We start from the raw sequence: 15,682 nt of genomic DNA, 5'->3' as shown, positions 1-15,682 counted from the left end.
GAATAAAAATGAAAATGATTTTGTTGCGTAGACATTCATAATCTATATCAATTCATTAAGAGTGCGGGCTCCCGTCTTTCCTTTCTATGATTATCTATGAGAAGCCAACGCACCATTCATTTGTTATATAGCCTACTTTGTTAAAAACTTTGAGCGCATGGGTTGGTAGCCTAATTCTTTTTTTGTACAGTCATGCATCATTAAAATAAATAAACTTGAATAAATACTACACAGGAACAGTTGCAGTAAAGGAAGAGTTCTTATTTTATGCAACGTGGCAGGATAGAAACTCGATAATGAAATGCCGAGAAAGCAACGGCATTATTTCTGATCAAGAAAATGAATCGCTGATGTTCACAAGCCAATTTCTATCAAAATTATTCGTGGAGCACTGAACAGTGCAGTGTCATAATTGAGAAACCCGTTATTAACAGTAGCCTGATTCACACCGTCGACTTGCTGGGAAAGGGGGCGGGGCGCGAGGAAATGATGACAAAGGAATGTGACCCGCCCCCACCTATACCCAAAAACCAGACTGTCAGCCTCCAGGGCTGCAGAGAGGTGCTGGTTATAATAGGGGGGAAAACTTGGTACTTTCATTGCGACATTGTCCCAGCGACTATCCTTCTTGAAGGTAGGTTATAAAAATATTGTAGGCTACTTTTTTACTTTGCTAAACGTATCCTTGTATTGTTACCTAGCTGCGTGTGTGCATGTTAAGCAGTACCCCTGCCTCTAACTGTTATTTTGTCAAAACATAACAAAACGTTCGATTGTTCCCTCGACTAAACTCCACGGGTAATAACATTATTCTTCTACGTATATTGAATAGCGGTCTAACTTAACAGGCTACAGGTGGTACGGCTTGTCTGACCGTCACTGCATGTGCAGTAGGTTACCCGAGCTGCAATGAGATTTTATTTTCTTTGTTTAATGTCCGGTTACTATCATGTAAAAAATCAAACGTTATAAATCTGGCCGGGCAAAAGTTTGTTTTATTATGCGGATATTTTCCTGTGTAGTTTAGCCTACCTTTTCGTTATGTTTTTCTGTGTAAAAGTTACTAATGCAACAAATAATTTAAGTGTCGCTGAGATATACTTTCCCCTACGTTTATTTCGTATATTAGGCTATTTACATGCGAATGTATGTCAATCGTCTTCTTTTACTGTTAAATGTTAAAAGATATTTTTTTTTTCTTTTCTTTTTTTTTCTTTTTAGCACTTTCGGTAAATTAGAGCAGCTGATTACAGACTCAAATTAAATTGTTTGTAGTTCCCTGGCTCTGAACTGTTTACTGGTTTTTAAAATGACAACAATAACCAGTTGACCTTGCGGATCTCAAGAACTTGGGTTGGGGGCCCCATCTACCGGCTTCTTGCTTTAGCTTTGCCATGTGTCAGTACAAACAGCCCGGCACAGAAAATGTTCCCATCAGTAGTTTTCTGGAGATGGGCGGAGCTTGGAGAACCTCTCTGCTGCTCCATGGCTGTCAATAGAACAAGTCTGCCTCTGTCTGGAAAGGTTCCCTACTGAGGGGTCTATTTAAACATTAATACGGGGGTGAAGGTTAGAAAAATGACTGACTTATGTTGAAAATAGGTTCGGGGCTAGGGGAACTGTGAAAGCTCGGTGTGTGAGTGATAGAGAGAGGGGACTGTGTGCGTGTGCGTTGTGTGTGTGTGTGTGTTCATGTGGAAGCTTGACAAAATCTCGGATAACTGTGACAGCTACACACAGGAGTCTCTGTGCCTGTACACCATGCTTGGTTTGGGGGGGCGTGGGAGGGGGGTTGATGGAATAATACAGAAATGCTGTCTGAAGTGGAGAGAGAATGAAGTGTAAAGTATAAAACTGTGGGAAACATAAGGAAGACTGTCTAGTTCAGTCCCTGAGGTAAAAAGATTTTATTAATATCTTCAGGGAATGCACAAATTCCATATGAGAGAGAGCACACATCACAGATGGCATTGAGTCCCATCTGCAATTGACATGTAGCCTTGGGCTAAATTCCTACAGATTAAATGAAGAGGCTTTCACCTGAGCTATGCATATGCTGTGGCCTGTAGGTGATAAAGCAAGCACTTAATTTGTTGGATTTTATTTAAGTCGAGTTTATGACACTCCGTGATGTGGCCTCTCACATGGAATTCTCACAAACTGACCTTCTAGATTCTCACCAGTCTGGTTTCAGGGCTGACTGACAAACAGAGACAAACCTCATAGACAGAAATGAGCTGTGCCCTGCAAAAGCAGGTTCGCTCTCCTCAATTCTCCATTCTCAGTTCCCTCAGTCTCTCTGCGACATTTTACACAGTTACACACCACTTCTTGCCGTCTTCCTTGACTACCATCCGCGGCTCAGCTCTCACACGGTGTGCTGTATACCGCCAGGGTCGCTCCTCCCAGTTTGCTTGGGGAGGCACAGTTTCAAGACCTCGAAACTTCTCGACAGGTGCCCCCCAGCTTTCGATCCTGGATCCTGTCATCTTCTCTCTCTATAAAAAAGTCTCTTGGTTCTGTTTTCTCCTCCCTTGGTGTGTCTTATCATTGTAACGCTGATGCCACACAACATTTCTCTCCTTCCCCGCTGTGACACGCTGGTCCCAGCCCACATCTCAGCTTGCCTACAAGACTTCTTGAGATGGATGGCAAACCATCACTTAAAACTCAACTTGGCTAAAACTGAGATGCTGTTATAGCCCACCACCCCCCATCCCCGACTTGACCTGTCACTCACCCTGTATGGCACCACAGTGTCACCATCTTCATCTGCTAGGATTTCTGGGAGTGGTACTGGACAGCGAACTGTCCCTCTCCGAGAACATTACATTTATTTGGCTGATGCTTTTGTCCAAAACATCACACCGCAATGTCAGGCAGTCAGATTCTTCCTGCACAACATCCCCTTCCTCAGCATTTCCTCAACCCAGCTCTTCGTCCAGGTGCTGGTCGTTACCCATCTGCACTACTGCAACCCTCAATAGGTCATTAGACCATCAGATCATTAGACCCTTCACATCAGACACACCTTTCCTCCCAGGGATAATCCCCCAACCCCCCCTACCCCCGCCCAGCATGTGCCAGGTCATGTCTCCTGTCTGTACTGGCTCCATGGTGGTAAATGAGCTATAGTGCTGCTGAATGTATAAGCTGCTGAATGAGCTATATTGTTTAGAAGTACAGATGTGTAAAGATAGCTTTATTATCCGAATGGCTTCCTTTTCTTTACAGTACAAATTGTTGATTTTTTCGGCTAACTTTACGCCTGTTGATTCTTGATGATCCTTCTGTGCCTTCTTGGTGATATTACACATTTGTATTCCGGAGATGTTCTCTAACACTGATGTCCTCCACTTCAGTAAGTTACTCTGGATAAGAGTGTCTGCCAAGTGATTGTCATGAAAAAAAAACTTGTAAAAAGGGATAAATTAGCATTTTCGCTTTCGTTGGCATTTTCTCAGCATTTCCTTTTCTCGTCATTCTCATTCTCCATCCTCACCCCTTCATTACTGTCATCAGATTGCAGTTACTGACCCATGATTGTAATTACCCAGAGCGAGGATGGTGGAGGTGAAGAGCATCTGCTGTATTGGGGCGGGGTACGTGGGCGGCCCCACTTGCACCGTCATAGCTCAGATGTGCCCGGAGGTGACGGTCACGGTGGTGGATCTGAACGAGGACCGCATTCGGGCCTGGAATTCCGACAACCTCCCCATATTCGAGGTGAGCGTTCTGCGGGGGTGGGCAGGGGAGTACACAACGTGCTGGTGTCCCATGTGAAAAAATAGTATACTAAGCCAAGTATACTTGATAAAAACTAATTATGCTTCAAGTATTCTTATGTATAACATAGTATACTTCAGTTTAGAAAATGTTTAGTGTAACATTACTGAGTAAATGCGAATGCATGTTAGAACTAGCATAAACATACTACCCAAGATGCAATGTGAACAGAACATGGAATATAACCTATTTGCCTTAACCTTGTATGCCCTACCCCTTGCCAGCCTGGACTACAGGAAGTGGTGGAGTCATGTCGAGGGGTCAACCTCTTTTTCTCCACGGACATCGATACAGCTATCCAGGATGCAGACCTGATCTTTATATCGGTAAAACCAACCCTTCCCTTCCCTGCCTGGGTTCCCTTCAGGCTAACCCTGAATTCCACTTCCCACACTGGTCCTTCACAGTCACTCAGCCTATTTGTTTATGGTTCTAAATTAATGTCAGAAACCAATTCAATCCTAAAAACAGGTCAGGTGAATTAACCTTGCTTTAGAATTAATCCTGCTTTCAACTCATCAATTAATCACTGAAAAATCTGCAGAAAACGTGTTTGTCCAGGACCCAGGTTGAGGACCATCGCTCTTTAAAGAAGTGTAGATTGCATTGCTTGAAAAAGAACTCACATATGTATGCTGTGCTATAGAGAGCTGCACTATAGCTGTCTAGCCCAGGAATTTGCTGTGGAAATATCAATGATTCGGCGACCGTTTTCCCTCAATTTAAGGTGAACACGCCCACAAAGACGTTCGGCATCGGGAAGGGGCGGGCGGCAGACCTGAAGTACATCGAGGCGTGCGCCAGGCGCATCGCTGACGTGTCCCGCGGCTGCAAGATTGTGGTGGAGAAGAGCACGGTGCCGGTGCGCGCCGCGGAGAGCATCCGCCGCATCTTCAACGCCAACACCAAGAGCAGCCTCAGCTTCCAGGTGAGAGAGAAGGCCAAGAGCAGCCTCAGCTTCCAGGTGAGAGAGAAGGCCAAGAGCAGCCTCAGTCTCAGGTGAGAGGCAGGCATGACGCCTCAGCTTAGGTGAGAGAGAGGGCAAGAGCAGCCTCAGCTTCCAGGTAGGAGAACCAAGAGCAGCCTCAGCTTCCAGATGAGGGAGAAGGCCAAGAGCAGCCTCAGCTTCCAGGTGAGAGAGAAGGACAAGAGCTGCCTCAGCTTCCAGGTGAGAGAGAAGGCCAAGAGCAGCCTCAGCTTCCAGGTGAGAGAGAAGGCCAAGAGCAGCCTCAGCTTCCAGGTGAGAGAGAAGGCCAAGAGCAGCCTCAGCTTCCAGGTGAGAGAGAAGGGCAAGAGCAGCCTCAGCTTCCAGGTGAGAGAGAAGGCCAAGAGCAGCCTCAGCTTCCAGGTGAGAGAGAAGGCCAAGAGCAGCCTCTGCTTCCAGGTGAGAGAGAAGGCCAAGAGCAGCCTCAGCTTCCAGGTGAGAGAGAAGGGCGTTGAGCGCAAGTCCAGGGGTGGTTGTTTTAAAAAAAAAACAGCCCGGGATCCTCAGGCTGAGAGAAAGCTATCCGCTGTTGTCCTGTGTTGTCTGAAGTGTGTGAAACAGTCACACAGGGGAGTGTGTGCACTTTGTCTAGGGCTCTTTAGTGTGGGTGGACCAGAGATGACTACCGCTGTTCTCTATTGGACTTGTCTCCTAAGGTGGCAAATTCACTTTTTTTGTCCTTTGCCTCGATGTTTGCGTAATCAAGGGCCATCAGCAGAAACTTTCATGCTTGTCTCATCTGGCTCACACCCAGGTCCTCTCCAACCCAGAATTCCTAGCGGAGGGAACGGCCATCGCTGACCTGAAGAACCCCGACCGGGTGCTGATTGGAGGAGATGAGACCCCTGAGGGTCAGAGGGCAATCGAGGCACTGCACAGAATCTATGAGCACTGGGTCCCCAAGAGCAAGATCATCACCACCAATACCTGGTCTTCAGAGCTTTCAAAACTGGTGCGCCCTGGTTTTTGTACCCAGTTTTCATATTTCCGCACAGTTTAGAATAGCCAGTCATGTGCTATTATGCCCATCCCAATGGTACAGTGCAGTATATCCTCCTGATACCCAGAAAAAAAAGTTATGTATTTCAAGTTTTTGACATATTCTCTTGGTGTCTTGAATGGGAAAAAAAAAACATGTTGCAATGAAAATATTTTCAAAAATATTATTTATTTTATTATTATTGAATGTCCCTTGTAGTGTAGATTACAGCATAGCAGAATAAATGGTTCTTGAGATTAAGTCCAAAGACTCATGTCCCCTACAGGGGACCAAAAAAATGAATTGCCAGGTCTTAGGAGGTTAAGGCATTCATTTGAAAGATGCAGACTCAGCAAACACTATCCTCTGAAGTGAAGGGTGCCAGCTGCCAGTTCCTTTCCCTCCACAGGCCTCCATCTGGGCTGCGCAGTCAGCAGCAGTACACATGCGCAGCAGTGCGCATCAGAGCACAGCAGTACGCATCACACGCAGCCGGCTCCGGCAGTCTGATGCTGTCCCTCCTTGGCCAGTCATGCTCTACCTTACAGGCCTGCCAGCCACAGATCATTATGGCTTCTGCCCGCATGTCCACGCGTATGCGCGAACAGAGCTGCCTTATTGTACACCTGCTTTCTGCTCTCAGATAACGTGGAGTGTTTCTTTTCGCTTATTTTACTGGGACTACGGTTGTGTAGCTGTGCAGCTTAGTCTAACATGGCGTATTGATGTGCCTTGTCCCTTGTAGCTATGCCGCAGCCACAGCGAACATTTTGTTTGAAAGCCCTCCCAACAACCGTCTCAGCATGAGTCCGGAATTGGATGGCACATTTTTGGCAGCCTGTGTTGTATTCTTCTCCTGTGTTTTCTGCATTTGGTGAATGTAGAAGGACCACACTAACTACCTTCCCCCTCTAGCTTGACCTCTTTCTCCCCCCCAATTTTAAAATGGTGTTGGTTGTGCACTGAAAAACAAAGTCTGTCGTAACAAGTGTTTTAGACTTGTAATGGGATTTAAAAATCTTTTATTTTTGTTTTCAAGTATAAAGCATTAGCTGTTCTACGTTAATGTTTGCTTGATAAGTAAGATTTTCTTACCCCATTGGAAATGAGTCAAACTGTGTCATTGGCAATATTTTGTCTTATTTAGAAAAAAAGTAACAGAAATTAGATTATGCTGTAAGTGCAAATATAAGACTAAAATACTTTAACTAAATCATTTTTTGGTTTTCCCTCCCCTTTTCTTTCTGTACTCTCCACTGCTGGTCCTTTCCGTTTGACCCCTCCACCCCCCCACAGGCAGCCAACGCTTTTCTCGCTCAGCGAATCAGCAGCATCAACTCCATCAGCGCAGTGTGTGAGGTCACTGGGGCAGATGTGGAAGAGGTGGCCCACGCCATCGGCACCGACCGGCGAATCGGCAGCCGCTTCCTCAAGGCCAGTGTGGGTACGTGAGGGGAAGGAGGGGATCGTGGGTGGGTGGAAGGGGGGGAGACGGTTAAAAGACTTGCTGGAATTTAGCAGTCTGTGTGAGTCAAACTTGTGGGTAACCCACCTCCATTATTCCCCAAAAGATGTCTGCTGTGTGGCCTCTCTGGGGCTCTTCAAATGTGAAGAAAGGTCACTGTGTGCCACGCTTTTAACAGCCCATGAAATCCAATTTGTCATTTGTCAATTTTTTTTTCTTTCTTTTCCAGTCTCAGCCTTTTCCCTCGGAGTGTACGGTGGATTGTATTTCTATTCATTCTGCGGTTACTGTTTGCAGTGAGCTGCAGTGCTGATCTGTCCGTTCGTCCGTCTGTCTGTCCGTCTGTTTGCAGGCTTCGGGGGCAGCTGTTTCCAGAAGGACGTCCTCAACCTCGTCTACCTGTGCGAAGCTCTGAGCCTGCCTGAGGTGGCCAGATACTGGCAACAGGTGTGTGGCTCCTGAAATAAACAATCTTTCCTTTTTTGACCAGTTTGCATTCCTAATTTTCTTTGTATTCTCCCAGTTTGAAATGAACAGTCGTACTCATAGGTCTGTTTCATTAACCATTTCAGGTATGAGATCACAAATATGCGATTAGAATGCTCTTAACTGAACATTCTAATGCTGATGTAACAGTTGATACTGGTAATTGAAAGCAATGGGGTTCTAGAACACTGACTGACCTAAAAACCTGCACTTCAAAGGGCTTTAATGAGTTCCTGGCATGGGATGAGATGAGGACAAGCTGGGCTCCTCCCTCCCTTGGTGACACAACACCCAATTATGCACCGTTCATCACTGCTAAGGTCAGGTTATGATACAAGATGTCTGTCCATCTACTTGCTCTCTGTCTAGGTGATCGAGATCAATGATTACCAGCGGAAGCGCTTCTCCTCGAGAATCATCGGTTGCCTTTTCAACACGGTGACGGACAAGAAGATCGCCCTGCTTGGGTTTGCTTTCAAGAAGGACACTGGCGACACCAGGTAAGTGGGGGGGCCCCCCAAATATTTCAGTCGCCTTCCCTCTGCCTCAACCCCACCCACTCACAGTCTGCAAATGTTTTTGTCACAATCTTTTCTTCTTCCTCAAATTAAACCCCGCCCCCTCTTGTTTCCATGGCAGAGAGTCCTCCACCATCTACATCAGCAGGTACCTGATGGACGAGGGCGCCCGCCTCCACATCTACGACCCGAAGGTGAAGCCGGAGCAGATCGTTCAGGACCTGTCCCACGGGGAAGACCCATCCAGAGGTACCCCGTCTTTATCGCCTCCTCTGGCTGCCCAAAAATGTGCCGCAGCTGTAACGGTAACAAAGCACTGCTTACTACAGGGATACTCAAATCTGGCCCTCGAGGTCAACAGTACTGCTGCTTTTTTCTTCTACCTGATAGCTAATGGTCCAATAATGTCACTGATTGGCCAGAGATTACACTCACCTGGTGTGTCAGGTTTAAATCAGTCCCTGATTAGAGGGGAGGAATGAGAACCAGCAGTACTACTGACCCCGAGGGCCAGATTTGAGTCCCCAGGTTTATTTTACAAACATTTCCTCATTTCATTTTTGTATGGCAATCTGCTTCAAAATCCACAATTGATGAGGAAACGGTTATGAGTGGGGATCTGAGCTTCAGAGAAGTAACAGTTAGTATCAGCTAGTTGTCTAAGATGTACTTACAAACATTATTTCTAATACAACATATTTATTCTAGCCTTTATTACATAGAATATATATGTAAGTTATTTCAGGCATCTAGAAAAACAGAGCACGTTCTAACTGAATTAACCTATAGCTTAAAAAAGAGAAAAGAATACTCTTTGGAAACATCTAAAAATATTTTTAGTTGAATGAAGGTGATTGAAATAGTCTTCCATGTCAACACCTAATTTTGTTGTAAAAACTAAATATAGCTGGCATTTGCCATTTTCCCATCGGTAATGTGTAATGTCACCTTGCTCTTTTGGCTGCACACAACCGAAACAGATATGGCCCATTTTTAATTTACTGAGCAGATAGTACAGTGGTCACATGAATTCAGGATTCTACACAATTTTCACCCAGGAAATAAATTTTAAAAAGCCAAAAATATATGTGCGCTGCATTTCGAAGGTTGAGAGCCTACATAGATTACATTACATTACATTACAGGCATTTAGCAGACGCTCTTATCCAGAGCGACTTACACAACTTTTACATAGCACTTTACATTGTATCCATTTATACAGCTGGATATATACTGAAGCAATGCAGGTTAAGTACCTTGCTCAAGGGTACAACGGCAGTGTCCTTACCCGGGAATCGAACCTGCGACCTTTCGGTTACGAGCGCAGTTCCTTACCCACTGCGCCACACTCCGTCCTCCGGATCTGTGATATAGTGTATAATCAGTGTATAATCAGTTCAAAAATAGATTCAATGTAGTTCACATTGACTAATCTTATAAACAAAACACACACACAGGAAGGCATGTCCAGCCACCCTCACCCAGTAAAAGTGCTGATTGCGGAGCTGATTTCAAGTAGATATCTAGTAGCACGCTTTTCAATTTTTTCTGTGAACACAAAACATGCACATCCAATCTGAGAAGCTGAAAATATGGGCATCACCAGGGAAACTAAGATTTGCTGTCATATGTATTCACCATAACACACATTAAAGGGAAGGCATGCTGTAGCAGCAGCCAGAGAACAGGGTCATATACCAGTGCAAAAAGAGCGGCACAGAGCATGGTGTGTCACCAGACCTAGAACATCCTGCCAGTATCTGAACCAGACATGAATGCAGGGTTAAAATGTTGCATCCAAACCCACTCATATCTCAGATGTGCAGGTTCAGGCTGACTTAATAAGACCCTGTTTTCAAGCACACACACACACCAATATTCTCACCAACTTATTAATATTTACACAGAGACATCACAGACATCAAGATACAGGACAAAGAAACAGGTTGGGACTTCCACTGGAGTGGGTCTGTACCTGACAAAAATTTTCACAAACATTTTTTCAAGATTTATACGAAACCGACCAACGCACCTGTATTTAAACATCCCGGAACTTCAGATGTCAGTAATCAGCTTACTAAGCAGATGTTTCCATCTGTATCAGACATATGGGATAAAAATATCCTTTTGCTCCCTCTCCATAGATACGTGCATCATCTGGAAGCATTAGATCTTTTTCCTGTAGTTGCACTTGTACTATTTTACCCTCCATATATATTCTATAAAAAATATTATTTGCAATTGTGAAAATGTAATCTCTGACACCCATTCTTTATTTGGCTCAACTTTGTTTCTTTCTTTTTTCTCCCTGTCACTGCATTCTCAATCCCTATATCCCTGCTCCCTTGCCTCTTCATCTTTCCCCCCTTCTCTCCATCCCTCTCCGTTTAACCCCTCTCTCTCCTTCCCCTCGCTCTTCTCCCTGTACCTCTCTCTCGGTTCTCAGTCTCTCGTCTCGTCACCATCTCCGCGGACCCTTACGATGCCTGCGAGGATGCCCATGCCATCGTCATCTGCACGGAGTGGGACATGTTCAAGGTCTGTCTCAAAGGTCAAAGGTCAATGGTTCCATAGGGGATAGAGCTGTGGAGTGTACTTCAATTTGGAAAAAGTAATCTGTGTGCTGCAGCTGCAGGAACTGGGGCAGCACCATCGGTAGCACTGGAGTGTGTGGGTGCATGCTGTGAAAGTGTATGTTCGTGCTATTAGAGTGTGCATTGATGTTCTAACCAATATACAGCTATCGAGTGTCCATATAACTATATATATAACTGTATATGGGTGCTATAAAGCCATAGATGCTCTACAACTGCACACCGGTGCTGTAAAACTATGTACGGATGCTATTAAAGAATAGATGCAGGCCATAAAACTGTGCATGAATACCATTAATGTGTGCACATATGCTATAAACCTGTAGATGTGTGCTATGAAACTGCCCATGCATGCTATAATATGATTGAGTGTAGAAGCACATAGATATTTGGCCTCACACAAAGGGTTTCATTAATGTCTGTACTTCCTGTGTGTCGCCTGCATTTGCGCACGACAGGAACTGGAATATGAAAGGATCTACGCGGCCATGCTGAAGCCTGCGTTCATCTTCGACGGCAGGAGGATTCTGGACAGCTTGCACGAGGAGCTGCAGCACATTGGCTTCCAGGTGAGATTGGTGTCCGTGGCGGGAAACACAGACCCCCCCCCCACCCCGCCGTCTGTGTGACTGCCAATCAGAGCGCGCTGGACGCGACGAACGCTTTTTAATGGTTTACGGCCTCAGTCACACTCTCTGGCTGAGCTGTGAACGGCCCGCTACGAGAGGGAACGCAGGCGTAGGTGTGGAAGCAATTAGCACAGAGCTTGCGTGAGTTTGATGATCTTTAGGGACCTGCTAGTGGCCCCTCAAAAGGAATACTGCACAGCAACAACTGCTTCTCCTGTTACGTTTCTCATTTGACAATCTGATTCCAGACGAGCCCCCATTTGTTCCGGTGCAATCCCAATTTTCCTGATCCTCGGTTGTCTGATAAAGGTGACCCTCTATCAGGAGAGTGAAAGGTGAAGTGTAAGTGAAGTGTAAGTCAAATGAAACATTTGAATTCCCTCTCTAGGTGGAGACCATTGGTAAAAGAGTAAAACAAAGAATATCCTTCAATGGCAGCAAGAACACGCCCACTCCAGACCACCTACCCGCACCCAAGAGGACCAAACAGTGAGGCAGCAGCTGTGTTTCTGCGTGCGTCACGGTCAGTGCTGCAGTGGTTCAACAGTTTTATTAGGAAAAAAATTACAATTTCATATTTAGTATTGCCACATTTTTATATGTTGTCATATATATATATATATATATATATATATATATATATATATATATATAGTTATATGTTATATATATTATATATAGTAAGTCAGACTTGGAAATGGAATTGGATTCTGCTTTATGTCTAAAAGCATCAGAGGACTTGGAGTTTTGAAAAGTGTCTGTCTGCCTGTCTGTTTGTTTTTTCAGGGTTTTTTCACCTTTGAGTTTAGCTGTTGTTTTCTACAATGAGTGAAAAAGCCTTATTCCAAATCAGAATAAAATAGCCTCTTTCTGTTACTGCTGTTATATTGTAAACTACTGTTCTGTTTTTCCTTTGAATCCAGAAATATTTAAGCCGTGGGCCAGTTAATGTTTACTGCCTATGCAATAATTTCTGTATAAAATTGCTTTCTTTTTATTTAAGTATTTCTAGTATTATTTAATGCAGCAAATGTGGCTACTAAATTATAAGCTGCTGATGATTCATTTGGTTATTTTCTTGCTGTAAAAAAAAAAAAACCTTTTTAACTGAAGAATTGTGTGATGTTCCATATTGACAAGTTGGTTTATGTCATACAGTGAAACATTTAAAATAATGCAATATAGCTTTTTCAGTACTGCAATAATGGTTTTCATTGAACTACGAAAATGTCTGTTGTATCTAAAGCCAATAAAACGTATTTTTTATGGGCACATTAAAAAAAGAAATTTGTGGACTTTCTCTATTGAACTCCATAATAAAACTACACCGTATGGATGCATTAAGTGGAAGCACATAAACTCTGCAGTCATTAAACTGCCCGCAGTAATGGCCATGGATGGGTTCTGAACTCAGGACTAAGGGTTCATGGACAGGCTGTTATAGCTCTGTGTATTTCAGAAGAGTGTTACGGTATATCACAAACAACAAACATTTAAAATGTTCAAACTTGAAATTACCACCCCACCAAGTGTGGATCTTCAACCCTATAAAGTGGTTTTATTGTGGATAAATGTGTTTATCCAATTAATTCTTAACACATTAGCACATATAAAGTGATAATGTACTCACTATAATAAATTACTGTAGAGCAATTACAATTTTTGCCAATGACATGTGATCTACAGTTTATTATTTCTTAAAGTCTAAAATATGTAATTTAGAAAATATTAAGGTTTCCATTTTAATGAAGACCCGTTGGAGCTTTTCTGTAAACTCCTGTGGTTTCCAGTCTCCAGTAATCCTTACTCAGCACCTCTCCCAATCCAATCCAATATGGGCTAACTGTATATAACAGTTTGGTAGCTGTTCAGTTTGGTGATGGTTTTGGACTTCGTACAGCACTCACGTTTTTGACTGTGATTGCAGAGATGTTTCAGATTGGCCAATCTTGATATAAAGCAAGGTTTCAACTGCCTGTTAGTTGCTGGCAGCCAGTGTACCATTTACCAGCAATGTACACATGCAAATAGTCTGACTGTGACCTCACCTGTCCATTTGAGTTCTCTGTCATTAAACTCCTCTCTAAACTAATTTACTAGTGACTAATTCACTCCCTCTTGTTTTGTGTGATTTTATTTCCATTATAGACTGTGGTAAACACTGAAAATATGTGATAATTACAGGTGAAAATGTGAAATTGTGATAATTACTGTCAATGTGTTGAGAAAAAAAAAAATTGAAGCTAAACCTGGGAGGACTGCAAATCATCTCTGAAAGTTTGTCATCCCCTGATGTGGATGATGCATACCAGTGAAAGCCTGTTCGTAGAGATTTGTACTGCCTAGTCTCCAGTAGGCTTGTCTCTGGAAATAACCCCACACTTTAAAATCTTCTTTTCTGCACACCTTTCAAAATTAGATACCATAAGACTTGCCAGTATTTTAATGAATAAGTGTACATGTACGGACCACACCAGGGCAGGGTTCTCTTTGTAGAGATTTATGTGCGAAAGGAAGTCACTATTTGCAAATCAATCAAGTTGTAAGCCATATTAAATAATTGCATTAAGAGTTAATTGCCCGAGTGTGCATGTGTACATTAACTCAGTTTATAAGAGGTGACTGCAGTAATATGTGCATGTGGATATATGTATGTGTCCGATGTCAATAGCATTGTGTATGGTTTTGATCTTTTGTTATTCATCATTTTTGAATGCCTAGTTGTAATGGTAGACCTTTGTAATGGTAGACCTTTCTAACGCATTGTAGGAGAGGGAAGAGGAGAAACGTGTTTGTGTGCGATTTACAGTTTATGGTGTTAATAGGTTGCATGTAGTTGACTCTAAGGAGGACAGGAGACAGTAGTTACATGTGAATGTGTTTGTGTGCGATTCAGAGTTTATCGAGTTCATAGATTGTATAGTTCACTCGGTGGAGGACAGGAGACTGCAGTTATATGTGAATATGTTTGTGTGCAAATTAGAGTTTATCGAGTTCATAGACTGTGTGTTAGTTGACTGGAGGAGTGGAGACTGATCAGTGGAAGTATGCGACGCTCACAGCAGTCTGCAGATCATTAGTCAGTTTCCCGCTGAGCCGAGGGAGGGCTCCCTGCTCCTGGATGCCTTTTAAGGGCTAATTAATGTCCCTCTTCCCACTGAGATTAAATACAACGTGACTCCTGTGCCTGGGGAGGAGGTCTCACAGTTGCTTTCACAATCAGGCTGGGACTTAAAGGACAGGAAGTAACACATTCACTGTCCAAACCAGAAACTAAGCTCTCCTCATTTACAAGGTTTAATGCCAGTCAAAGGTAGAACATGTTTAATTGTGAAGACAGGGATTTTTAAAAATGCAGTTGGAGCTCTATATTCTTCATTTCAGCTTGGAAGGCCCATTCCATCGATGCCACATCCTCTGATGCTAATTCTGGAAAGTGATGTGTAGCATTCACACCTCTGAGAGCCATTTTGCAAAGGTGGAAAATCCATGTTCAGAAAGTAAAAGTACTCCCCAATATGTTCTTCCATTCACCTGGCTTTGCTAATTAGTATACTTCTTCAGCCAGGAGGTAGAACCAATTGGTAAAATCAGCTGGCAGGACTTTTACTTTCTGACCCTTGGACGTTCCGCCTCCGATATTCTGTCAGTCGCTGCTTCTTTTCGATGAAACTGAGCCGCGCAGTATTGGCAGCAGAGGAGAACTCTTCATGCGCAGCCAGCTTAAGCACATGCTCTACCAGAGGAGTCATTCTACAGAACACTGCCAACCGAAGCCCTCCCTCCCACACTGAACATCAGCCATTTGTGCTGCATCCTATGGGTCTTCTAAGCATAGCTGCAATTGGAGTAGCCAGGATTAGAATCTAGGCCTGGGGTTTTCAATCTTCCCTGATTGAGGGACATCCACCCAGGCTCATAAGTTTAAAATGGGATATATTTAAAAAAGATTTCATATCTAGAAATATTTCCAAAAATCAACATATATAGTCATTATACAGTCAGGTCCATAAATATTTGGACAGTGACACAATTTTCATCATTTTGGCTCTGTACGCCACCACAACGAATTTGAAATGAAACAATCAAGATGTGATTTAAGTGTAGACTTTCAGCTTTAATCTAAGGGTTTTGTCAAAAATATTGTATGAACAATGTAGGAATTACAACCATTTTCATAGCCCCCCCCCCCCCCCCCACCACCAATTTTGGGGGCTCAAAAGTAACTGGACAAACTAAC

General features: G+C 43.6%; 1 protein-coding gene across 1 annotated transcript; it reads left to right on the top strand.

Moving 5' to 3' along the window:
* The first annotated feature begins 513 nt into the window (after nt 1–513).
* LOC135263590 (UDP-glucose 6-dehydrogenase-like) lies at nt 514–12,618 on the top strand. The gene is made up of 12 exons (XM_064351820.1): nt 514–634; nt 3,558–3,726; nt 4,011–4,112; nt 4,514–4,714; nt 5,526–5,723; nt 7,047–7,194; nt 7,568–7,662; nt 8,071–8,201; nt 8,341–8,468; nt 10,666–10,757; nt 11,272–11,382; nt 11,831–12,618. The coding sequence occupies exons 2-12, from the start codon at nt 3,565–3,567 to the stop codon at nt 11,933–11,935; spliced, it is 1,473 nt and encodes a 490-aa protein (XP_064207890.1). The 5' UTR covers nt 514–634; nt 3,558–3,564; the 3' UTR covers nt 11,936–12,618.
* Nucleotides 12,619–15,682: the final 3,064 nt, after the last annotated feature.

Source organism: Anguilla rostrata, chromosome 9 (genome assembly GCF_018555375.3).
Source record: "Anguilla rostrata isolate EN2019 chromosome 9, ASM1855537v3, whole genome shotgun sequence".
Lineage (NCBI taxonomy): Eukaryota > Metazoa > Chordata > Actinopteri > Anguilliformes > Anguillidae > Anguilla > Anguilla rostrata.
Note: the sequence above shows the minus strand (reverse complement) of the source record. Positions and strands in the feature narration are given on the sequence as shown.